Here is a 27507-nt window from a genome sequence, read left to right as displayed (position 1 = left end):
TCCTGGTAGCCAGTCAATTTAAAGGCTTTTAATTTCCTATTTCACWGAAGTTCTACATGTTAAATTTTAAAAGCAAAACAAATAGAAAAATKTATCTGTAAAAGRTCCCATAAGCTGTGTGGTCAATTTCTTTACCACTTAAAAAGATGGTGCAAAGGGTTCACAGATTAATGCCTTAACTACTTAACAAAGAAAAGTTTGCATTTTCTGGGTTAAGTTCTCCACTGTGTTCAAGCAACCTCATCTCTGTACAAAGCATGTAGAGGAAATAATATTAATTCCTCTTTATCTCTGAAAAGGGGGAAAAAACCCTCCTTGCAAACTGTAGAGGTTGGGAAGAACTGAAGAATTGAATACTTGAAGCTGGTAATCCTGTAAATTAATGTAAGAAGCCAGTAGCAGAAAAATTAAACAATGGAATATGGGATGGCCTAAAAGTGAGGCCAAGGCAGTTGAAGGTGCATCTGTATTCCCCCTTGAGCTCATCTGGGGATCTGGCCAGGAAGTTGCTGCACTGGAAATAATTATGAGGCCCATAAAAGGGATAGAAAATGTCCAGATGAGCGTTGCTGCAGGTGTTGCAGACTCCAAAGGACCTCACAGGGGGGTGTTACTGTGAGAGGGTGGTGGTTTACTGGAGTGATGAGGGACAGTTTTGACACAAGAGCATGCACTGAAATAAGAAGGTTGTCCACATGGATAAAGACTATTTCAAGGCACAAAATAACTTCACAGTGAACGGTAATATTCACAATATTCACTCCAATATCTCCTTTTAGAAGCAGTGGTGTCAGTAATTTCCTTGTATGCCCACACTGGATGCTGAGAGAGTAATGAAACCTCACAAAGTTCCAAGCGTCTCTTTGCCCATACTTCCCCCCGCTACCCCACCCCTCTGCAGACAATTATTTATTTGTGCTCTCATCAGCTTCTGTGATGAGATGAACATGAGCCCTCCTTCAGATGCAACTCCAGTAGCCCCTCTTTTTGATCAAGAGTGAYGTGTCCAGCAAGCATCCTGCTACACACGCTTCATCATCCCAGTTATAGAATGAAATCTTACCTATAACTTTTCCTAGGAACAGTGCCTTTGGGGAGTTGAACTGAATGTCAGACGTGGCTGGAAGGCTGTAACTTGTTGGTGGATAGTGATCAAGCTGGAGAAAGAGAGAAGAAATGATGAGTGTTTTGAACTGATGCACTTCTTACCGGTCTGTTGAATCAGGTCTACTCCGTGGAGTTTGTGCCATCACTTAGAACTGTCTAATACAGCCTACTTTCCTTTTCGTAAAGGGAAAACAAAAGTAAATACCCTTTTTTCCACATCTGCCATCTCCACATTTCCCGAGGCCTTGAGAATACCTATATTGAATATATTTTTTCTTCTGATTGTTGTAGAATCACATCAGGTTTTGCTTATGTGCTTCAATTTCTAAATATAACAACAGCATCAATAATAAAGCAACTTATTATTTCCATAGAAATAGATTTACATTTGGGACCTATGTTACTGCTAAGCTAAATTTACATGACCTGCATACATGCAGTTCATGCTTATTACTTTCTTGTTGAGAATGTTGYTCAATTTGATTGAAAAAGCTACTGAAAGCTAATTGAATTCAAGAGTAATCAACTTAGCTAAATAGTTCAATCTATAGAAAATGCATACTGTCCCCGATATGACACAGCAATCATGTTACATTAGCATATTTCCCCGTTTTTAGCTATTTAACAGAAAAAATGTGAAGAAAGAGAGCAATAAAATGAAATGCCTATGCTTAGTAATAGTGCTATTAGCACAGTTTAATATAGCTCGATMGAGTTTTGATRTTCACATTTCATAAAGGTAATTGGSATGAATTTTTATCTTTGCTGTTATTTATTTTCTCAGCTTTACATGTTTATTACAGGCTTTAAGAAGGCAGAACAGCAATAGTTTATTTTATTCTGGCCTTGCCTTGGCACAAAACAGGAYGGAAACTCATATACGTGATTTAAGACTTTGCAGGGTGGAATAGACTGCAGAAGTAATTCTCAAGAAATGGCAGCTCTACAGGGCATGCAATATTTTCACATATCTTTTTGCCATATTTCTAATTTCAAAATGTTATTATTGAGGATTACTTTGTTTTAATGATACTACAAATCTCAGTTCAGTGTTTAAAAGTAAATGAATGGCAGGTAGCATAGAACTGAAGGGCTGAATCCCCTGATAATCTGGAATACTGTGAGCTCAGGCCCTTGTAAAGACTACTGGTATCATGAATCTGCAGAAGCAACCATCCCAAAAATCARTAATAACTGGAGGAGTCCTGTCTTTCTTATAATTCCCCATAAAACCCCAAGAAGAGAAGTGTGTATACATAACAGASAGAGAGAAAAAAGTCTCCTCAGATTACAAAAAAAGGTCTAGCAAGTTTTAGTGTTCAGAAATTATTTTTAATTTATATAACTGTCATTCACAGCAATTATTTTGAGATAAATACATGGAAAAACATAGTTCCATCTTTATGCTCAGAAGATAAGAAGTCACAGTCTATTCAAAGTATATTGAACAGTTTTTCTCAGATTTTTAATAAAAAGTAGAAATACACATTCTACCTAAAATTAGACATATAAATTCAACTGGAAAAGAGTTATTTTTGAAAGGATGTAGTCAAATAAGTGTATAAAGGGTTAAAATACAAAACAAATCTCAGCCTCAACCACCTCAGGCCCTATTAGGAACAGACTCCACTTAAGTGSTTGCTATTGGTTTTCCTGATGGAAGGGAAATGTTCCAGCATTCAACATTGCAAGTGCCAGACCCATTTTCAATGAGAACTGCAGGCACATCAGGTGAAAACAAAATTCTCTTTATCAGAGGACAAATAAAAATAGCTCAGATCCCTCATGGTATTTAATGGTAATAACCCTTGTGGCTGTTAAATGAAAGGTGTAAATTTTAGAGAGGTGTATTGGGAAAAGATTGGTGGAAACTAATGCACAAAACACTGATTCTCCAGCCTCTCAAAAGGTTAATCATCTCATGTACCTTCTTTGCCTGCAGTGGAATTATTTCCAATAAATACAAAGAATTAATGTTCTAGGTTGTTCTCTTATGACTTWAAATATGCTGAAATAACTCTGATAAATTAGCCTGGCATCCTACCGCATACACTGGTAAGTATCATCAACAATTAGATTCCTTCTTTTTCAAGATCAATCTGGAACACTTTAAAATATATTTTTTTATTGTGATCTGGAATCTGAGCACTGGTGCTGATCAGATCATCATTAATCAGATAAAATATGAAAAAACTAAAATAATTATCAATCTGTGATTTAACTTATCGATGTATGGTGGATGTCCTAAAGCAGTAGCCATGTGTCCATCCTTGGAGTAACAAGTAATYAGCAACACGAAATAAAATAAACCATCCTTGCCTAATGTATAGACTGCCTCTACTTGGGTACCTGCAGGACATGGATCAAAATGAAAAGTCAATTTAAACGATGAACTGCTGTGAACGTTTACATGCACAATTACAGAATATCAAATTCTGCCTGCTGTGGTATGATAAGACTCCCTTTGTCTTAAGGTAATGTTTAGGATGGGGAAATGCCCTCTCTTTTGCCATGTTGGAGCAGGTTAGTTAGCAGTAACCTTGGCCAGATTTAAAATAAAAACAACCAGAAGTCCTTTCAGTGACCTTGCCTTCCCTTGGGAATTCCGCATAGCCGGGCATTCCCTCTGGTACAGAGGCAAAAGGGATTGCAATAAATGAAACTGATGATGTGTTACATTGCRGGCTCTCACAGGAACAGACACTTTACTGCTCAGGTTTGCTCGTTTAAAAAGAGCTCTCGCACGGAATAAAAGCCTGAATCCATCACTCACATGTATTTTTCACATCTTGTTGAGGTCAAGGACAGATATTCCAATGGGTTCAGCTGTGGATTGTTTTCGGGGTTTACTGACTGTTTAAAGTTTTGTGTCGTTTTGATTCCTAGTTAAAATAAATCTCAATTTAAAAGCTGCTGATACCAATTTTCTGGGGCAAGCTTTTCTGATCAGGGATAGAGCCAGCTCCTGCTCCACTGCCAGCTCTGGTATCTCTTATCAGGGGACACCTGCATTGTTTTCCACAGCTTTGAGCGATGCCTTTCTCTGATCCCGGCACCTGGAAATGGTGCACCACACGACAGTGGGTCTAGGGAATAGCAGGTGAGGGAATACGAAGATTTCTGTCCGCTTGCTTTTATAGCACGTCTTTTAAAAGAAATCTKTTTTTAGAGACTTTCAACCTAGGGTTTCTTCACAGAGCGGTGAGTTAAAGCTCTATGCTGAATTATTTCCAAAATTGTGTGTGACTGCCATCCAGTGGGTGCTCCCGTGTAAGCAGCTGGAACGGAGCAGCCTGCAGTCTCTGCATGAAATACTAGCCCATCAATCTAATAGAAGGCACGTAATAAAAAAGGAATTACTAGTGTCAAATGGTATTTGAAAAAAGTTATTACATTATTTAACGAAAATTAAATAGAACCTCTGTATACACCAATGCTGATGTCACGATTTTGTATTAAATTACAGTTCTAAAATCATATTTAAGATTTTTCATTACAGCTACTTTTCTTTTAAAACTCAGTAATTTCATTTGAGCTTCATATAAACAGACAGTGTGGCTTTGAGTGTCATACAGATGAAAGTAGGTGTCAGTTTATGAGGAACTTGCAGTTTTAGTTCTCAAGTCACGTCACGCCAGGGCAGACTGCCTTTTTCTGAAGTTGTTTGGATTTAWGCAGAAGTTTAATAAAATGTTCTTTCTTTCATATTATTGTTCACTTAGATTACAAAACTAATCTTGATGAGAGTTCTGAGATTAATAGAGATATCAATCTAAGGGCAAACATAATGACTACATCACTTTAGTAATCTTGGGGGGAAAAAAAAGGTGTAAACACAAATGCATAACTTATATTGACCCTGTGTATATATTTACATCTGAATGATTGTCAACCCAGCCTATGTACTGCTATAGAGTTAAGGTTTTTCTTTATGTTGGAGACATTTTATTAAAAAAACCTGTCGAAGTCAGATGGAATAATAATACTGTAGGTCTTAATTACACACCATCTGATGTCAATACAGCTCTGCTATTGACTTCAGTTGTAGCAGGATAAAGAAGGGGGYATTATCATCATGATCAATGTAGTATTTCTGTTCTGATTGTTATGATGGTTTATAACTTCTGTTACAAGCTTCTCTAGTCCTGAAAAAGAGCTTTTTGTGCTAAGTTCTATGACAAAACATAACAAAAAATGTTCCTACTCAAAAATGCCTGMAAAGTTAGGACAGAGTAGGTATGAGACTCCGAGAAAATAAAAAGGTGRTATGCAGGTGTTTAGATGGAGCTCCTTACAAGCATGATAGCAGTGTATGAGAAAACAGAATGGGAGAAATCAAATGGACGATATAATTATTTTCTTTTTATTGGTGAAATATAGATAATTATTCACCTGCTGAAAGGTTAGGAAAATATTTTCAAGCAATATTTTTAATGCTGTGATATTTTATTTTTTTTTCTTGTACAGCAGAAAAGGAGCAGATTGGAGTGGTAATTGTGTAATTCCTCAGGCTGATCATGGTCACTSTTACTGCGATCCAGCTCCTTCCTTAGTGTGGCACTATTGCTCCGCTGATCTGTTCCTGCCGGGTCAGATCCTTGGCCAGGTTAGAGCAGATCAGMTCAGAGCCAGAGCAGGGACAAGGCAGGGACAGTAAATGAAGAATGGATCCAGAGGAACAGGCAGGACCATAAACCTGGCATTTTTTACTACCTTAGACTGCCACAGACCTGCAGCCTCACTGCTCGTCTGGAACACAGGAGGAGGCACACRCCTCATCAGAACGATGTAAGGCAAACTAAAGGTTTGCATTGTGTTTGAGCTCTGCAGATGGATTTTCTATAGAGGTATGGTAAATATTATTTTAGGAACCACTCCTAAAAAATCTCTTTTGCTGGTGAAATGCACTGATTACCCTTTAGCAGGTCTTTTTTTAGAAACAAATGTCAACCACAATATTTTATGATAAAGTCTCTTTGTTACAGGGATTTCTATTAAAAATGTGATTAATGTGTGATACAGACACAAAAAAATACAGTTACATTGCAAGAAAACAAATATAAAGATTTTATGGTTTTTTTTTTCTTTCTGGTGTTCAACTCAAATCCTTTATGTGCAGTAAGCTTGTATATATACAAAGCTGCTGTTGCTCTCCTAAATAATGACAGGGAGAATTTGCCTCTCTCTAAAAACCCGCAAAAATTTGGATAAAATTTAAATGGAAATGTAGAAACATAACTCAAAATGTAACAGAAGCACTGATAAGGAAAAGCACACTGTTTAGTTTGGCTTCCTTCAATTGAAACAATTCTCTGATGCTTCTTTCACATATCTGTTGACTTTTTATTGCTCTCTTTAGTAGATGAATCACCATAAATGTAGAAGCAATAGAAAGTCATTAAAATTAAAGAGATCTACCTCAGGTACCTAAAGATGACTTTCACAGGACATTAATTTGTCCAATGYGTGCTTTCATATAATGGAAATCACCTAGTTCATGGTAGGTTTTGACTTTTTTAGCTTCATCTTGGACTCTGGGATTAGTTAATGATTTTTTTGTTCTTTCCTTGTTTCTTTAATTCCAATAAAATGATATCAAACGAGCAATCACACAGGCCAAGGAAGGCACACACACTCATCACTGGAAATACATCATGGAAGAAGGAAATACTTTCAGTGTAAGTAACAGGTTTGAGGTGGATAAGCCTGCTGATACGCTCTGCAGACCTTTGCTCTGCTCTGATATGCAGACTCAGTGACTATTAGACTGTGCCATGCTCCCTTCTGATCTGAACCACCTTAGCTTTATTTCCAAGGAAAACAGGGTTGTACAGTGAGGAAGATATTGCATTTCTGGGTTTTGTYATGGTACGTAGTTTTATGATGCTACTCTTTTCCCTTATTATCTGCTTTGTGCCTAGAAAATAGTTCTGTAACTTTAAGGTACATAGACCTAGACATGGGCAAAGTTTGGGACAAGGCAGCTGAAACATGACTCTGAATCCAGCAACACAAGCTGTGCTAGAAAGATAGGAGAAGGACGGCTATGTAAAAGAATTCTTCTATGGAGTGGTTTTACAGAGCAGAAAGTGAAGAGGCCTCTAAGGCTAAAACTATCTCAGCTGATGCAGAGAGGGTAAAAGTCTTGTAAAAATATATACTTCATCAGCCTGAGAAAGGGATGTATGGATCATGTGTTTCCCACTGTATATCTTCCAATAAGAGAAAGATCTGATGCCATGTCCTGATGTTCAGGGTGAGGATATTCCACCCCCTCATTTATTGATGACTGAAAGGAGTTCTTGAAAACTTTTTTCTGGCTTTCTTTCTGTTTTTTGAAAACTTTTTTTCTGGCTTTCACTGAGCTACGATTCAATGAGGATGTGCTGGCTTACCTTGGAAGATGCCACTAACCAACTTCTATCACACACAAAATAAGTTATTTATGGGGTTCCTGTCTACCCATAACTGCTCTCTTTAACTGAGTGTGAGCCACACTGTAAAATAAAGAAGTTGAGTAAATTCAGTGAAGGTTTAAATCAACAGATCTGCTTGGGTTCATGGTCATCCTGTGAGTGCAAAAGAACAGGTTAAAAAAATTAATAATCAGTGAATTCTGGCACATACAATTTAAATTCTATTCTGCTGTTTCTTGCTGTTGTTTACAGACCCTTTTGAGTGTTGAACACCTGGTCATTAGCAATATCTATAGCATCCTTATAGTGGAGGGAACTTGAATTATGCAAAAATCAGGGTCTGTAATTCTTTATATTTTGGAAAACAGAAGTTGTTTAGGATTATMAGCATGATATACCATATCAATAAAAGCTTTGTTTTATTTCCAAAAATTTGTTGATACCTGTTGATAGCTTTTTATGCTACTTTCTCATGTATTTGTYTAWAAACCTCCTATATTTTCAGACCTGAGTAAAAACCACTTTCTTGTGAGTTCTGATTGAAAAAAGAGCTCAGCAGTTATGGGTAAACTAAGTGCTAATGCATTAAACATGCAGATCTAATGTATGGCTGCTCAAGAAAATGGCCTGAGTTTGCTTTCTGTGGCAGTAGCATTCTGAGTAATACATTGCCACTACAGAGGGGCAATACATAGTGAAAAGGATGCATGCCCAGGGATTTTAAATAATTCATTTCAGCAAGAAGGCATTTACTATTGATAGAACAAATGATTTTTTTTTCCTTTAAGCCAAATGTGTTTGGAAATTCATTAATTATTCTTTCACTATAATACAATTACCTGGGTATTAGGAAACAAAGCAGAGGTTTAAATGTTGCATTGATGTAAACTATGGTTTCCATGTTTTACCTGTGATTAAAGTCCTGGATAYTTTAAACATGTTTTATTCATGTCAGCTGCTGTGGAATTTGTAAATAATGTCTGTCCTTTCAAATCATGAACAGTACTTCCCCTTTCCTTACCAGTGAAATGTTAGCTAAACCAGCCTCCAAATTAATCTGGCATCTGCACAATTTACAGCACTACCCAAAGGATGCTGAGGCAGTGCAATTCCCAGAAAATGGCAGAAATAAATAAAAATGGTGTTTCTACATCATTTTGATGGCATAACAACCATTACCATTTCTAATCCTATGGTAAATGTTTTCAAAGTGTGACTCAAAGGGAGAACTTTCAAAGAAGAGTTAACAAATCGTTTTATGWCTCAAAAACTATAGATGTTTGAGGGTATATTAAAATAGATCAGTTTATTTAGCTTCTCGCAGACAAGATGAAAAGATGTTTTAATCAGCRTCTCTAAGGAAGTGTGAAGGGGAGTGACACCTGACACGAAACATTTCTTTCATCTATCAAACATAGAAGCAAAGACCCCAAAGTTAAATGTTGATGTCTGCAGAATTCAAACTGTAAATTAGGTGCAAATTCTTTACAAGGATGGTACTTACACACCATAAGACATAGCCAAAGGATATGGTAAATTTTCTATCATTTGAAGTCTTTAAAGCTAGATAAAATATCTTTCTAGAAAATTTATTTTATCTAGCTTTCGTTACTTTTTGGGTTAGCTGTTTTTTATAGCCTCTCGTAAGCAAGACCTCAGTGATCATATTCTGTTGAGGCTTCAAAATGTAGGAAATGTGATAGTTAGGTGTGATTCTACAGCAACAATAACAATGGAAGATGAAATTATAGCCTCACTGTCAATGAGAAAGTTCCCATTCACTTTAATGAGAACAAATTTTAATCTTCAATTATAAAATCTTTGATATATTCATTGCATTTAAGATGGGGATTATATGCAGACTGCTTTGTTCCACTTCCTCCATTTTATTTTATTGCTATTATTTTTAYCATTTTATTTTGTTATTCAGATTACTTTTGAATTAAGTTTGWATGATTTACATTTTTAAAGCATCTAGGAACTTGCAATTGTTCTTTCTTTTCAAGTAATGCAGAGCTCAAAATGGAAATGGTCTTGCAAAAATTCTGTTTCTTTTTTATTTCATCTGGGTAAGGGTCAAATATTGCATTGATCATTTTTCACRAAGATGGGCATATTGTGTTGCTTGCCTCTGGTGAAGCTGGAAAAGGGAGATTTGCACAAATACATTTTCTGGGTTATTCYCAGCCTTAGGAACAGCTGAGTTCAGGTCAAGATTTCCATAAAGACTCATAATTTAGCTCATTTTGAGTGGAGTCAGCAATTACCACTAAGAATACATGGCATTGYTGTGTGCAGCYCCTCCACCACAGTTTGACAWATTGTGCAAGCCTGAAAGAGAGAACTGTCAGCTGTCCTGTGTGGCCTKAGAAGATGTGCAGTGGCTGCTGAGRGCTGTCCTGAAAGCATGCTCAYAGTTTTGGACAGTTTCTTCAGAGCCCTGAAGAAGTTGCTCAGGTAGAATCCTTTTCAGGAACAAAGAAGGAATTACAACTTGTGACTCATAACCCATAACCAGAAACAGCTTTAAAGGAGGGATGGAGAGCTGGACACCTGTTGAGAATGTTCAAGTTAGGAAGCTGATACCCCCAGTCTAAGTCTGTCKACTTTCAGCTTTATTCCACTAACAATCAAAGTACATCATAGTTTYCCCCCTTTTTTTCCYCTTTTCTTTTTTCTTTGTAGTGGGCTGATCTACCTTTGTGCAACAGAACAGAAAAATCTCTGATCCAGATTCCATCCTGATTTTACTTTGGGGACATGCAAAGAAGCAGAAGGTATGAATCTTCCACTAAGGATGCAACTATCACAGTTCTTAAAGGTACGATTTAAAGCCTGCTGGAGGCAATGGAAGGCCTTTCATTTACTTCAATGGGCTTTGGATCAGAACCTCTGCTAGGGAGCTTTTGTCCTTGGCTTTCTTCAAAGAAGATTTTACTGATGTGTGAATAGTGTTAATCATCTGTGAACACTTGGTAAAGAGTGATCTGGTTTTTATGATATGTAAAACACCCCGCTGAAGCATGAAATCTTTTAATGAAGTCAAACAAAGTAAAACTTGCCCTCCATAACCTAAAGCTCAGCTCTTGAAATGTCATGTACTGGAATCATGAATTCCCCATCTGTCAGTCCTGCCTTTTTCTTGCCTCAGGTGAAATAATGTAGCTGTGGAGGTGTGCCATRATTACTAGTKTCTGGTATTWTAGGAGAGGGGAAGGGTAGGAATTRTTACWATCAAATGTTAATTTTGTCCACCTCATGGAAACAGCAGAAAATGAGCGTATCTTTGTCCCTGAGTTTATGTAATTTGCTTTTCCTGATACATAAATCRACTGTAATCCTTAATCTTATCCTTGAGAAACAACTGGCGACACAAYTGAGAGCTTATTATTTAATGTAGAACTAACTATTGATTTGTCTGCAGCCAGCAAGTGTATAAAACTGAAACATAAAAACCATTTGACAGAGCCTTTGCTATTACATTTAGTCTTGACTTGATGGTATGTTAGGAATACTGATGCAATTATAATAAAAAAATAATATTAAATATTTGTTCCTGGGCTTTCTTAGCTATCTTATGTACCTATAGTACTGTGGATATATTAATTTCAAATCCTGCCTCAATTTCTGATTTTATGTATGTAATCAGTGGTCTCCTGTCTGCCAGCATGGGATGAAGTCTCATAGAGTTCATTAATGAGTCTTTTTTCATATTTATATGTAAGTGAAACTCCTGAGAATCAAGATAAAACTCTGGTTCACACAGTTCGTATGGTTGCAATTTATTGCCTGTCTTCAGATTTTTTAAATCTCTCTGGCACTGCAGGGTTATTACAGTAAGTTAGAAAGACAGGTATTCTAAGTATGAACTTGCTGTTAAGATCTCAAAAATACTGAGTGCTCTTGAATTGAAGCTTTGATGAGAAATAAATCCTTCTTGTGACACTTTTATGCCATGTAGAGATGTGGAAGTGTGAGCAACAGCACCTGGCAAGCAAGCTGTCTTCTTTAAAAGCAAGCAAACCAGCTGCTCATCAGGTTGGAGTAGGATTTAGCAGGAAATAAAAGTCTACTCAAATGTTCATAGCTCAGATCTGCAAGAGAAAACTCATACTTTACGATTTGTCCTCTGGATACTGAGAAAAACTGTATTTATATCTAGTGTATTTTCAAACACTGTGATGAGCTCATTTTTGAAAACAGGAGTAATTTCCAAGTGAGCAATCTACTGAGCAGATTCATTTCTGCTCATATCCGTTGTCTCATTTACAGAATGTAACCAGCTAAATAATAAAATGAACTTATAAAGAATAAGCAAAATTTGATAGAAATAGTCTCTTTGAGGACACAGTGRGGATAGGATTTCTGGATTTGCTTTGAATGGGTCCCTTCTTTCCCTATTCTTGCATGTGCACCAGACAGATCAGCACATTTATGAAGCCTCAAATATGTCTGCTTTCTRGTTACATAAACCAGCTGCATTTTAAGAACTTACAATAGATTAAAAAAATTTTACCCCAGCAGAGAAACACTAACKAATGTGTTTCTGCCTTCTCAAAGTCCTAGATAGGCATCAGTCTATAAAACACTGGGAAAAATTATTGGCAACCAAGTTTGGGTGAGTTGATGCAAGGCTGGACATTTAATTGTGTACGCATTTTCCAACTGGGCAAGGTATCTCATCTGATCCCTCTGGAAAATAATGGATTCAGTTTTACTGATTCCTAAATCAGCCAGTTATGTGTCCATAGGAAACATGCTATACTTCCCCAAAATAGAATCATTTAACACCAGAGGGGCACCAAACTATAGGTTTTCCATTTAGCTGTAGGTGAAATTAATGCAACAGCATGCAAGGCAGACACTTATATTAATATTTAGCCCTCCCAATCTCCAAAAGCCTGAAAAGAGTTTGGAAGTATCACCTACATATTTTTTAGGTTATTTGGCATTTTGTGAATAATTTTGTGACAATTTTACTTCAATGCAGTCAGTGTTGTTTTGAGTACTGAGAGCCTCAGACAAATGGCATACTGCACTGAAAAGTTTCCTTTTTATACCTTGAAAAATAATTGTCAGGGATTTATTTTAATCTTAAGGTAGATAATACTGTGATGGCTACTATCCTTCACCTTTTGGCTTGGTTCCCAAGGAAACTTCCCATTTTTATATTTCATTATTGGTTATTGGTTTTGGTTTGCATCTTCTGAAGTAACAAATGCAGATTAATGCATCCCATCCACCTGACTCTCCTGCTGACAAAACATTTACACCCTGCTCGCAATCTCCGTGTTTGCAGATGTGACAAGCAGGGAATAAAAAGAGAGCTCTGTAATGACCCCGGAGAGGAGGCTGCCTGGAAACACTGATTGCTTCTTGCAGTGCCCCCCTCAGTTATTTAAATAGTATTATACTATCCCAAAGTTTCATAAACTGAGATATAGAGAGATGAAGTTCCAACCTATGCTAGACCAGAACCTAAATAGACCTAAATAAAGAAGAGGTATGTACCTTCAGCAATACTCTCTGTCCCAGACTCATGTCACACAAACTCTTAAGCATCTGCTCATCTTTGCAAAACAACTCTTGCGATTTCACTGGACTCTGGTGTAAATTAAAATTTAAAGACATTCTCCTTTGCAGACTCAGGACTTAGGGAATGATATTATYTGCATCAGGCTTCACTGGCATTTTAGATGCTGTAGGGYATCCCTCCYGGCTTCCAGCTGCTGCTCCAGAATGGCACAGGTTTATCCTAAGTCCCATGTYATCTATCAGCCCAGATGTCTCAGATGCCCTCGAGCATCTACAGTGACACCTGTATTAGCCCAGCTGTCATCGCACTAAAGTGAGGTTTTCAGAGCAACATGAGCTGATACAACACAGGGAGTGAATGGCTTTTATTAACTCCTAGGAGTGTGATCTGAAACCCCATCTACTCTACTTTTTGTTTTCTAAATTTCATTGATYTTTTCAGAGGAATGGAGACCCATCAGAAAACAAAATGCTACAAGTAATGGAAGTGAAGAGCTTACCTGCAGTATGATGTCCCGTCCGTTCCGTGTGACATTAACAGTGTGGGGCTGYCCATTGGCCATGTTTCTGTGGTCAATGTCAATGTTATATGGCTCTTTGGTGCCCCCGAGGTTGTACCGAATTTGCAGACTCCCTAGAAAGAAAGAAAAGATGTGAAAAGCACCCTCAGGTATTTTGATCTTTATTCACCAGCTATTTCCCCCTCTTTATTTTCACATACAGCTGTTATCATTTCACACTTAATTGCTCTCATAGTTGGTCTCTGCAGTAAGAGAAGAGCTGGTGTTTGAGATGATAAAGTTACTGGGCTGAAACTGCCTCCAGTTTATAACCCAGAAGTGTGACAATGACCAGCATCTCCAAACCACAGTGTTTGTAAACACTCCAGACTGCAAACCAAACAAATTGGAGTTATGCCTTGAACAATATGGACAATTGGTACAAAATTGAGCACATCAATAACACTTTATTGTTGAGATGATTGTACTTGCTGCAGTAAAATTCTTCTAAATTATACAAAGCATAACATTTTCTAAAGAATAAACCATTGACATGCATTGAATAAAGGCAAAATTAGAACAAATTAGCACTGACACAGAAATCACACAAGGGACTTTCTTGCTCACATGTTTAATTGTTGTTGATTGGTGACCGTCTGGACTTCCATTGAAATTTAATATTATGTTGGGAAATGAAAACTTCAGGTTACGTTGTTAGATAAGTATAGTCAGAAGTGGTTAATTGATATTCATAACACACTGCCAGACAGATTTTTCTTTTCTAAACAGAAGTGAAGGGTCTGCTCTTCATAACACATTTAAATATTTGATTAAAAGGAAGAATGTTTGAAAAGGGAAATGCAGCCCCTACTCTTGATGAAAAATGGAAATATTCTGGCCMAAAAGAGCAGACTTAGACCTTTATAACTATGGTTTAGTCATGTGATGCCGGATTTCTCTCATGCACTCTCTTTCTTTCTCATGAAGAGGAAAAAAATGACTGGCATTACTCATCCCATAAAGAATACTCATCCCATAAAAGAGAACAGTAGCAAAATCATCCTAATTAAGATTTTCATGAGGCACTAAGGCACTATTTGAAATAGAWGTATATTCAGTTTACATATAGTTTTAATGCTGTAGCAGCAAATGGTCCATATCCAACCTTCAACCATCACCAAAATGTTTAGGACATTATACACTATAGCACACCCCGTGAGTGTCCAGATTTTCAGAATAACAGTACTTAACACTTTCCACTGACTACTAGTGACATTGCAAGGAATTCAGCTATTCAGGTGCCTTCATGTGGATGCTTACTTGTCCCCACCATAATGCTGATTCAAGGCATGGGTCTGACTGTTGTAGCAGGTTTTGGGTTTCTTTTGCTTGTTTGGTTTGGTTTTGTTTWGTGAGGGAGGATTGGCTAAAGAAACACCACCATGGTTAACAGTTACATCAGCACCAAATCTAGCAGAAGCAGAATACAGGTTCAGATTTCTAAGTGCTTTACTTTTACATGGCAAGAGTGAAGAGACTTTCTTCTTCGTCCAGAGCTTCCCTTGGATGTCAGCCTGGCATTGTCAATTGTTCCTGCAGTGGAGGGAGCCCAGAGCAGTTCCTTACCAGTCGGTTTCACGAGCACAGCYATGAAGTCCGGGGTGTAGGAGCTGACGTACAATAAGACACAAGGGGCCTTGGTGGTGCTGAAGCTGAAGCTGAGCTCTTCTTTGTTCAGGCTGAGGTCAGGCACTGTGATCTCAGGGTCTGCAGAGCTCAAAAGTGTCCGGCTGACTAAATCCTTCATGCTAGTTCCTGGGGAGTGGAAGTTGTAACGAAGCCACATTCCTTCTTCAAAAAATGCTCCCACATCTTGAACAGAACAGAAAATGGAGGATGAAAAAGAAAAAATTAAACATTCTGACACCTTTTGGCTGAAACATATTACTGTGACTTGATCAGTACTAATCTGTGCACATTTCTACTGTCGCATTTAAGCACATTATTTAGGTCAAGAGCCTCACTRTTTTCCTATGAGAATGAGAAGAAAAATTTCCATTTTATTGGTGGGTACCTGGCTTCACAGAGCAAAGGAAAGATTTCCTTTTGGGTTCACAGAACGCCTGTGCCTATTGCTTATATCAATACTACAGACAAGAATAATTATGCTTTAATTTTTTTCTAATTGAAATTTTGCAGTAGATAGTAGTCCAAAGAAGGAGGTCCAAGGAAGAGTGTTTTGAGGGACACAGTAAACAAACAACAGTCAAGGAAAAGGAAAACCAGAAGTTCTAACTAACAAATTTGAGTGGATTTGGAAAGATCTCACAAAGGAATAATGGCAATTCCAGACCCTGAAAGGACTGGACACAATGSTAGCACGTTATCCACTGCTAGCACAGTTCTTCATGAGCGCTCCATAAGGAGACTGCCCTTATGGGAAATGATAAAATTTACTAGGGACCTTGACTAAGCTGAGAACAAGAGGCAAGAAATACCTGAACTGTAGATCCCAGGGGGTGCTATCTAGATGAAGCTTTCAAACCAATCTGAGACAAGATGTAATGTTTCAACACCCCTGACAGAACACAAACCTACTTTTGACAGAATTAATGTTTTCAGCTGAAAAAGCACTAGTATTGCTTCTCATTATAATGCAGTCCAGCTTATTTTTAAACATTAAAATCATATTTCCAGACTGTTACTGCTGACTTTGATAAACTCCTACAGGAATTACTGCACAGTTGCCTACCACTGTGGAGTAGGTGTCACCTACTCCACTGGGGATCACTTGATTGACTTCCTATGGCAGTCATTCATTTGGAGACATCRTGGTACTGCATCAGCTGTGCCATCTGGGACAACAACATTAAAGGAAATTTTTAAACTATATGTGACCTTGATTAAGATGGTGTGTTTAAGAACATTTCATGAGAGAGTAAATAATTATTAATAAACATTAGAATAATAATATATGAGTACTGTATTCAAAGAAGGATTATGTTAAATGCTTAAAACCATAAACAGTCTTTAAACAAGTATCTCATTGTTTACTACTTTCCTACATGATGCAAAGTTGTCATAGTTTTGAGCAAAATTGCCTGTCTAAACAAAAAAAAAATTTATTCTGTTTTAGTTCTGTTTTAGTTCTGTTTTAGTTCTGTTTTATTCTGTTTATTGTGAATCCTCACACAATTCTAAGCAAAGGTTTTATCTCAAAACACATGAGAGAAGATGCCTATTTTTCAAGATCTACACAGAGACAGAGCAAGTCAGGGAAGAGCCTGCAGAATTCATTCAGAGGAGCTGAGCAGAGAACAGTTAGGAGGATAGGTAGAATAATTATATTTCCATAATTTTGCTAAATCTAGTGCTGGAAAAGCTTTATATTTTCTTGCTACCATATAAAAATTCTTCAAAACTCAAAATATCACCATCACTGTCACCATATGGACATATAAAACACAGAGCCAAGCTGCGGTCCCAAAGCGCTATAAATAATTCGATCATTCTGATGGATTTATATCTGCAATTTTATAGAAGAAAACTTAAATCACCCTGAAAAAGTTATGGGAGAGGCAATTTCATTTAACGGCTATATTTTGCAGTAGTCTCAACTTTAGTGCTCCTGGATTAAAAGTGAAGGGCCGTGTCATGAAGAAACTTCCCCAACCTGTGATGCTCTCTGCCATCAACAGTGGTGTAGGAAACAAGCGTTAGCATGCAAAAATATAAAAGCAGAAGCTCCAAGTATTTGCAAGATGGCCTTAAAAATATCCCTATGACCACCAATTTATTCTTCAGCCCCTGCTTCTGGGTCACCCAAGCTGCTTCTGGGGCGGATGTTTTACCAATTTTGCAGCCGTGGCACTGGCAGAGCTGCCTGCTGTGCCGGGTCCTGACACTGCCACCGCTGATGGGGACAGCAGCCCCCGTGGAGGCTCCACACACACAGCACACTGATGCAAAATTGTGTTTGCCTCCAGCCTGTTYACTGCTTGTCATGCCTTTCATTTTAGGAGTAATCTTTGGAATTGCCTGGTGCTATGCTTGCCCAGGGCCTCACGCTCTGGGAATACTGGGAACTTCAGTCCTGACCTCAGCACTGCTCTGGGGCTAAACTGGMAGTGTGTGAAGCATTTTTCCAGAGCTGCAAATGTTATAAATTGCTWTGTTAAATGTTCATTACTACAAAGAAAGCTTTAAGTAAAGTGTGCTCTCTGAAATGATATTCAGATTATTCTGCAATTCTGTGAGGTGAACTCAATCATMCTTGTGGGCCCCTTCCARCTCACAAAGCTCTATTCTATGACTTTTTTTCCCAAAAGGGTTTCATGACAGAGMAAAGAATGTTTTGTAYGTTTAAYTTGATTTKTGCTGAAAAAATAATTTTCAGTGTAGCTGTATTATTACAGGCATACAGGGTATTGTAATGAACCTTGAAATTCTCCTCGCATGCACATCACCTCTTTTGAAAGGCAGGATAAGAGGAAGGTTCACTTTGGTTTTGGGAGTGTATTGGGCCCTCAATAGGAAGATATTAAATYCTTTCAAGTTCCTGCTCATCAAAGAGGTTGATGCAGATGATTATGCTCTTTACTGCAAGAAGCTGAAATCCTTGYAGCAGGACTGCAAAGTGCTCAGCAACTCACAGGAGATGGCTGTTTGAACTATYAGGACTTAAAATAGCTAAAAATAGCTAAAAGGAAATGTTCTCTATGTTGAATGCAGTTATATGATCCCTTGTAAATGCTGAGAGCTGGCCCATGAATAAACTATCTAACTGGAAGTCACCAGTGTTGTGTCTCCCTGAAGCTCTGCTAGGAAGAGCCTTCCTTTGTCCTTTGTCGAGAAAACCATTCAAACTGCTTGAATAAAGAGGGTCAAAWGCAGCACAAACCCTCCTGCTGCGATGTGGGGGAAGTTTCCATGCACAGCTCTCTTCTCTTCTGTAATATTTGAAATTCTGTCTGAAAAGATGGCTCTTGGGACATCAGGCATGAGCTGAAGCGAAGGCTGCTCTGCAAACTGCCCTTTCAAGGCAGAAGCCTTAGGGAAATGAGTGGGGTGGTAAGAGATCTGTTTTCTTCAGAAAGTAATACCCGTTTCTACACCATTATGTGGTGCAGTCACTCTCTGTTGACAGACTTTTCAAATATAAACACTTTGGGCTGGCTTTGTGGATCATAAGAAACAATTTAATCAAGATGCACAGCCCCCATGTGAGCCCCAGTGTGAGTGCTCATAAGTTACAAAATTGTCCAKCTGCAATTTGGAAAGGGGTGAAGCAAAAGCTGATCCAAAACTTCCACAGAAAATGCACATGCACCCAGAACTGACAACGTTATTCTGAAGGCTATGATTCTTTGATTATCTCCACAGTCTCCCTCTCCTCACTTTTGTTTTTGTACACTCTCATTCTGTCTGAGATCAGGGGTATTGAAAGACTGGAAGAAAAAGCCAAATAACAACAAAAAAACCCAATTTCTCCTACAAAACTTGCAAAGTCTCATGACATTTCTGGGCCAGGGCTGTACACCTAAGAAAATGTAAGTAGGAATCTGATTCTCCTCTACTGCTTTTTACATCAGTGAAATGTCAGTGTTGGTTCTTCTGTTCTTAGGTAGTTATAATGATTCTGATAGCCGTACAGTCAAACACATAGGGAACTTGTCTTCTTTCTCCACAGCCTTTTTCTTGCCTCTGAAAAGCATTGCCAGCATGGACAGGTGTGGCTGAACACAGCTTCAGCACGATTTTCTATCTGGGAGCATATATATAAGAGATACAGAACTCGGCAGGATTTACAGCAATTGAGTTTGCTCTATGCTGACAGTCGAATTAGGAAGGTTAATGGAAATTTCTATGAATCAAGCACCATATATTACTCCCAATATATAAAGGAACTGCAGATCTGTGGAGCTAACAAAAAAAACCCCAAACCACAACCCCAAAACACCCAACTTAAACACAGGGCCTTTTCAAGAGTGGCATCATAAAAAGTGGAATATCTCTTCTTTAGTAGGACAGCTCTCACTGACTCAAACTGCCATCTCATATTTTTCCAAGTAAACTGGATCTTATTTCTGTCACCTTTTACCTGGAGACCAAGGAGAAAGTAGTGYTGTTTATTTACTTAATGGGCATGACAAGGTATATCTGACTTGCAGAAGCTGGAGACAAAATTCTGACTACTGTGAAGCTTGTCAAGGACATGAGAAGTGGAGCAGGAAAAGACTCTCCCGTCTTTGCTTCACAAAGCTGACTGAAATGATTTCTTGCAGCTGTAGGCATGTCCCATCTGGAGGCCCTAAATGCTTTCTTGGCCCTGCTCAGATTCTGTAAATTAAAATTATTACTCTGTGATGCCACTTGCCAGTGCTCAATGGATGCGAAAAGCAGCTTTTTCAAAATCCTAAGCAAGGACAGTCACTGGAGGTGTTCTAACTCTTGGTGCATGTACAAAGATCCTTCAGACAAGATAGCCAGTTGAACAAGCCCTCTTTATTTTGGCATTATTTCCTTTCTTTTTTCATTTTACATATAGTTATGAATATTGAATATAGATTAACCAGAGCTTGTTTGTTCATCTTATGGCAAAAAAATTGCTAGGGAATACCTAAATTTGCTGCTACTTCCAGACTGTTGTCACAAAGACTAAGACTTGTTTGCTGAGATACCTTCTGGCAATAGAGCATCAGCAAAGGGTCAGAATCAAACAACTGTTGATCTGGGAGAGAATTTGAATGCTCTGAAGGTGACAACGCTTATCATTTATCTGGTTAGCTCACTCAATATTTTGTTCTGCCTTCAGGCACATTTAATATGTGAAATCAATAAGTGGGGATTTAAACGTATTCTTCCACATCCTCAGTTCCCATATTCTGGCTGCTCTTACTCTAATAATTTGTAATGCATGTTTGAACTTCCCACGTGTGGAGTAAAGTACTCCATGTACAGCAATTGCTGGTGGACATTAATAGAATAAAAACATATTGAGGATTTGCATCTTCTATACAAATATATCAATGCTCAGTACAAAAGAAGTTTTCTTGAACAAATGGCTCTCAGAATCAGGAATATGCAAAATAATGAGCACAAGTGAAAATATGGGGTATGATCATAAGTCCATGCAAAGATTTCCACTACCCTTGGCAGAACAGGATGAGTGCCACAGGAGATGGGATTCAGCCACCTGATTCATTACACTTTYGAGCCTCCCTAGTCATTGCCAACAGGTAGATTCTGCCAGGAAGCAGTTTGATTTGCCTAAGCAAGGCTGAGCTCTGCACCTACTATTGTAACAGCCCTGTGAAGCAGGTGCCTTTTATTCTACCTTTCTATACCTGGGAGAAGTGTGCATGCCACAGAAAGCCTAAAAATGTTTGAAATTTGCAGTTGCATTTCATTCTGCGCTGATTGGAAAATATTATGGATGTTTGAACTGATGTCTGGGACACCAGATTCAGAGTAAGGAAATGGCATCTGGTGCCATGTATTTTCTGTTGAATCTAAAGGAAAAGCCAGGTCCTTTTCTAGTGGAAATATCCATAATGGTTAAACACAAAAAAGCAGACATCAACTTTCCACCTGCTGCCATCAAATAAAATTGGATGGATCAAGAAAATGCAATGTCAAGTGTTTGACAGACCAGATTCCATGATTTCTGTCAGAGACTCTATGGAAGTGCTCTATAGGTAACCTCAGAGAAAAGCTTGCAGCTTTACAAGAGCCATTTGAGAAATATTAGAGACTGTCATTTGATTATTGAACAGAATTCAGAGTAACAACTGGGACAGGTGAGATTTGGCTTCAATTCCTTCCTGTACCACAGGAATCCACTTTAAATGTGAGAAGATCCTTCCTGCCCTCATTATCTCATTCACTTTTGGCATTGCCACAATTAAAACACCTTCTCACATCACATCACAGACCCACTGTAAGGATAAATGCCCCATCACCTTGTGAGCTGCCAAAACTTCTTCAATAGCATGCAGATGTATAAATATTGCACGTTTGTCTGGTGTGAGAACTCAAACCTCTCAGTGGCCTTTGCACAGCTCTGCAGCAGCCAGCAATGTTGCTGAGGCTGCTCTACTTAACTTTCAYAAAACATCTGCATTCAGTGAGCAATGACACTAAAGCAGGCCTATTTCAGTCGTCTGACCAAGAAAGTTTATCACATTCTCTGGGCCAGGACTAAGTATTTTTCTTTTTAACTTACTCCCCTGATTTATTTGCTTTCTGAGTGCAAAATAAGGAATTCACACTTTCTCTAGAGTAGTTTATTAYGGATGATGAGTGAGCTGGCAAGCTCAGTTTATAATCAGGTTGATATCTCTTTAAGATATGTAAGTTCTATGGGAAAGGCTTGTTTTTCTTTAAAAAGAAAAACTTTTTTTTTTTTAGTGAAAGAATTCTCGCACTGAAGTGCAATTTTCAAAGCACTAGAGCATAACTGTGAGTGTTTAATAAGGCAGTATTGACAAGACTGAAGAATGGAACAGCTTTGCAAAGTGTAAATATTTTTTGTGAGTGTAATATATTTACTCAGTAGAGGCTAGAACCTGAGTCCTCATCTACAGGTGAAAAAGCCTGACTGCAGCATTCAGATTTACCAGAGTRGCAGCTTAACATTAACAACTCAAGGAATATTTCTCATGGAAATTTTGGCTAATAGATCCCAATCATGTTGCATATAGCAGAATGTTTTGGGGTCTGGGAGGGAATGTTGCCTTGGCTTTCTGTGCTCTGTGATTCTGAATGATGAAAACTAAGAAGTTAATTACCTTAAACCACACTAGCAAACACCTCACCATTGCTTTCAGTAAAACAACGCTGTGTGTTTGCAACCAGCAAAAKAAAAGAGATTGAATGGGTATAACCAGGGCAGAATTTGGAGGTCATCATGTGTCAGACAGAGAGTTGATGGAAGGGTGCAGAGCTGTGGCTCCCTGATATGTCTTGCATCCATTCAGCTCAGTAAAAAGCTGTTTTATGTCTTTGARACATAGAAGGGAGCAGGAAAAGCTGGAAATCTGACTGTGACAATACTGCTTTCAGGGTAAGTGCTTTCAGGGTTGGTACAGATATAAAAACAAACATGAAGGAGCTCATTTTGGGCATTGGCTTAAGGACCGCAAGAATTCACACTGTGAATCTGAGCTTTACTCCAAAACAGAAAACAAAGAGTATGCCATCTCCATGATGTTTGTTAATGCAAATTGTATAACTGCATAAAAACTGGGAAACTTTGAATTTACCCTTCCAGCACACCTGAAGGCATATGAGTCATAGCAGAAGCTATGTAATATTTTGTTTTCTGGTTTTTTTTTGGTCTCATTCTCTTGGTGGCATGCAATTTCTTCTCCTGCYGTAGTTCCACTGCATTTCAGTTCCAAAGGAAGAGTGTTTTCTCCCTGGGGTATGTCCCACATCAGAATGCTGCCACATGCCCTGCATTTGACCTTTTATTTTTGTTTAAAGGTAGGAAAGAGTTTATTTTTTAGAGGAAAAAAAATTAATTCTTTTCCTCAGAAATGCTTTTATGATGATAGGACAGCTGTGGGAGAGGAAGAAAAGAGAATTTATGCTTAAACAAAGGACAGGGAAAGGTCAGAAAGCAATCTACAGGACTGCAGAATCATTTCACCTATTCCTCAGAGCAATTTCTCTAAGCAATGAAAGAAGTAAAACCAATTGCATATGCCTCAAATACAAAACAAAAATAGTTAAAATAGATGTCAGACTACATTTTTGTACTTCTTTTTGTCCTTGGAAAAAAAATTGTGCAATTTCCAGGCCACTACAACATCAATCACATTGTGATGTGCTGCTAATAAGGCTGGAGACAATGCAATTTCTTGTCAGTCATCAGTCAGTGGCTCCAAGGATGGATTTCATCCACAAAAGAATCCAGCAGGCCAGGACTGCTTTTATTGTGAGGTGTGTTTATTACTCAAGAACCACTGTATGCTGATTTCCCCGTAGCAATTGTCTTTTTTCCTTTGATTTTCCCATCACTTCTGCAAACAGTTTTTGTATGTAACCAACCCCAACAATCTTACTGTAGGCAAGTGATTTCAATATCAGAATAAAACTTTTGAATGAGGAAAGTTTTCTGTGACTCATTAARATCCATGGGAAGAGATTCAGAGCTACATTGCAAGGGTTATATTGTGCCACCTTTCACTCCAGCTGAGTGGCACATTTTTCTGGTTATATCTCATATTGGTTTGAGTGTGATCCAGGCACTACTGATTATCAAATAAACAGATATGTTTGGCCTGGAATATTTACTCAGAGGAGTGAAATAATGAAAACTAGTCCTTAGTCTGTCCTACAAAGCACTGAACCTACTATTTTCTGGCAGTCAATGTGAATTCCTAGTGAAGGTGACAAAGGAAAATATTCTTGCTTCCCTCATATTAGACTTAACCASCATTACAGCAACAAAGAGCATGCTGTGGTGCAGGTTTCAAAAGTGACAGAGAAGTATTCAACTGTCCTTATTATAAGAACAAAATTAATTGAACACAGATCACACAGTATTTGGAAACATGTTCATGGACATGCCAGTGCTTTTACAGAGCAGAAAATGTCCAAGTGTTAATGAAAAAATGAATTGAAATCTAAGAATTACAACATTCTCATCAAAATCAATTGAAACATAATTTAGGTATCATTTTTATTTTACAGGAAAAATTTTCCAAAATCTTTTCCAATTTTTATAATTTTTAAAGTATTTTTTAAACCAAAACATACTTGGCTGTTTTGCCGGTACTTATTTTTGCAGCTGTTATGTGTGTTTCCTCTTTGTTTCTAGAAAATACATTCATTCCTGTCTCGTGGTCCAAGAGGATGTGGTGCAAGATTTCAGGAGCTGCTCTTAGAAAGAAAATGTRGGACCCCCTTCTTGCACAAATCTAGGAAGCTTGACAACACACATAARTTGTTCCAGTGCTTTACTTGATTTAAAAGGCTTAATGCAAGTTAAATTGACAATGTAAAATGTAATGGGCTGCAAATGAACTGTTCTAAAGATCTCATTATCAACATTGTTTGTTACAGAGATTTTACAATTATTTTGATCACAGGATGCTCCAAACCCAGTCTATTTTGTGTAATTTATCCTCCAGTTTTTTCCCCAATGCCCCATTGTTCTTCCTACCGGGAAGCCCCATGAAATCACCCACACTAAACCACACTTGGGGGTATTGTAGTTGAGCACAGGAATTTTGAGCGCTAACAGATAGGAAACTGGCAATTTGCACTTTGGGATTTAGAGTGTTATTTTTAGCCTGGAAGAGATTTGATATTTAAAGCAGAGATCTGATGTCACCTTTAAATGGCACAAGAGCGTATGGCACAGACATCCCCACACTAACAAGGGAATCTTTGCATGAGCCAGTGCTGTCCAGAGAGTTTTACTGCACGCTCAGGGAATCATTGTCAGAGCCCTGGGCTTTGGCTGCACTGCGGGGCTGATAAAGAGAAGGGTATAACATTACTGCTGTTGCTATGGCAGTACTCAAAGACCAGCCAAAACCAGGGTTTGCCTGTGMTGGGTGCTCAGTTATTCCCCTAATGGTACATTTTGGTTCTGCTAGCCCTGTGTCCAGGAAAAAATAAACATTTTATCTTAGAGCAGAATATTAGGACTTGCCTCTTCATAAGACAACAAAACCCTCACAAATAAAAGTCAATGTGAAGAGTTCTGGCAACACATAAAAAGCCAGAAAATGAATTCAGTGAATATGGCATAGCAGTAATTATCTTTTTTTTTTTTTTTTCTTTTTTTGAGTCAGCATGTGTGATCTGTAAGAGATTGACCCAATTCCAGCTTGAATGGGTTTCCTCTACCATTTAACTGCATTAGTGAACAGAAATACTAAATAAGCACATTATCATTATTCATGACAAACCATTTGCTAAATTAACTGAAATTACTGTATTCACATTCTCAGGAGTTGCTGTTTGTACAGTCCTGAGCAGAATGGACATGTTTTATAATTTGCCTTTGAAGCAACACGCCATGGTGAAAGCTGATGAAATTCCTGCATGCAAGCACAGTGGAAGCCATTACCTAGAGAAGCAGCTGCTTCCCTTCTGCTGCACTAGAAATAAATTGGAATTTATAAAATAATCATGCCAGATTATTTTATAAATATCTGGTGATGTGAATATCTGGTGATGTGAAAACAATCCCTTGGCTTTTAGAAGAAGGTGGTCCTGTATGTCAGCAACACCAAAAACGGACAAAGCTTCACTGTGATAAAATGAAATGGAGGTGGATATACACTGTGATAAAATGAAATGCAGGTGAATATACATGGATAGAAATGAAGGTGGCTGAAGGTGTGGGGAGAAAATGCAGTCCATAACACAGCATCAGTGAAAAAGATTGCCTATTTATGCTATAAGCTTTATGTTTTATCTAAGTGCAGCTAAAAGGAAGCCGGGTATGGATATTTGCAAGATAATTCTCAGATTCTGGCTTAGAAAAARATGTTAAGAAGGAGTTGAAAACTGGAACATCAAAGGCCAAGTGCTGTGCCCTACTGCCAAGTTAGCTTCATGAGGGGACTCTGGTGTCTGGTGACGTAGACTGCCTGCAGGACTCCTGGTGCAGAGGGAAATGTCAAAGCAGAGGAGAACTTGATGAGGCTACAGGTTTCTTTAACRTCAGGGATACTGATGGGAAGAGCCTTCACATTTTTAGCTGAAACTTTGAGGAAGTTTTTAAATGAGTTGGAAAAGCAGCAGATTAGACARTCAAAACAAGAAAAAAAGGTGGAAATAAATTAGTGCTTTAATTCTCACKTTTTTGTTGTTGTCTTGCCTTCCTTTCTCAAGCAGACTTGTGCATCCAYAGTATATTATTCTCTTACAATCATTGATTTTGAAAATCCAAAACATATTTTAGGCATTTCCAAAGGACTGGCATAAAYGTGGGAGCTCCGTGCCTTCCCTTATCCTAGCAGGTTCAACCTTTAACCCAGTTTGAGGTATTAAAAGGCTTGATTTACTTATAGCTGGATAAAATTTTTGAACCAAATGCTGGCCTCCCTATATATAAGATATTAAACTCAAACCTCATACCTAAATATCTTCAAATATGTTTCTGAATGACTAGGTCGCTTTTGTTTAAATTAATGGGTTTTTTTCATAAAGAAGTAATCATGACATTGTGCAAGTTAGGATTTCTTGTTCAAGAGCTCRAGACTATGGAATACAGTCTGCCAGACCTGCTACTATGACAGACATTCCTGATGCATTTTGTTGTTGCTCTTTGGTTTAAACAGGTAACATATAGTCCTAATAAGAGATGTGGTTTTTAATAATCGCATTTAAATATACTCATGGGCGTATAACTTGACTTGTTAGGCAAGAAGTATTAAAAAGGATTTACTTGTTTAATTAATAAAGCTGAAGCATCGATTCCATTGGTTATTTTTTTTCCTCAGGCAAATAGTTCCCCCACACTCTGCTTCCCGCAGTGAAGCATTTACCTTTTATGCAGAAGGGTCCGTCATAGGCAGTTCTGGAGCAGTCACAGGAGTAACCATTGTATTTCTCCACACATTTCCCACCATTGGCACAGTACATCCCGTAGCTCGTGCAGTGGCCAGAGCAGCCGGGCTTCACCCCGGGTGTGACTTTGGCTCTCTCTTCCAGGTCCAGTGTCACCCCGTTCATCCTCAGGGAACGAATGCAGCCTAGGAAGCCTCGCTGGCCTCCTGCAGCACCTGAGAGGGAATGTTGAGCTGTGAGACAGCACTGAACAGATTTTATTGTAGTTGGTTTACATGAAATATCCTGCTGGGACTGTGGAAACTTCTTTATAAGGGCAAGGAATTGCCTTGTCATCAGTGCAATATGATACCATACCATAGGTAAGCATAACTAGTAGTTTTTTATCAATGCTTGCTTTATACAGATTAGACATT

The 27507-nt window shown here is 38.2% G+C and overlaps 1 protein-coding gene across 1 annotated transcript in view; it reads right to left on the bottom strand.

Annotated features, from left to right (window-relative positions):
* Nucleotides 1-1063: 1063 nt before the first annotated feature.
* Nucleotides 1064-27507, bottom strand: part of LOC130583991 (contactin-associated protein-like 2) — a gene marked incomplete at both ends in the record, with an annotated part of 278907 nt that continues 252463 nt past the window's right edge. Inside the window, 4 exons of the mRNA XM_057383713.1 lie at nt 1064-1157; nt 13559-13692; nt 15185-15430; nt 27070-27306. Coding sequence (XP_057239696.1) covers nt 1064-1157; nt 13559-13692; nt 15185-15430; nt 27070-27306 — 711 coding nt within the window. The remainder of the gene's footprint in view (nt 1158-13558; nt 13693-15184; nt 15431-27069; nt 27307-27507) is intronic.

Source organism: Malurus melanocephalus, unplaced genomic scaffold, assembly GCF_030028575.1.
Source record: "Malurus melanocephalus ecotype Western Australia unplaced genomic scaffold, MMel_1.1 scaffold_655, whole genome shotgun sequence".
Lineage (NCBI taxonomy): Eukaryota > Metazoa > Chordata > Aves > Passeriformes > Maluridae > Malurus > Malurus melanocephalus.
The sequence above is the reverse complement of the archived record's forward strand: the minus strand, read 5'-3'. Positions and strand labels throughout refer to the sequence as shown.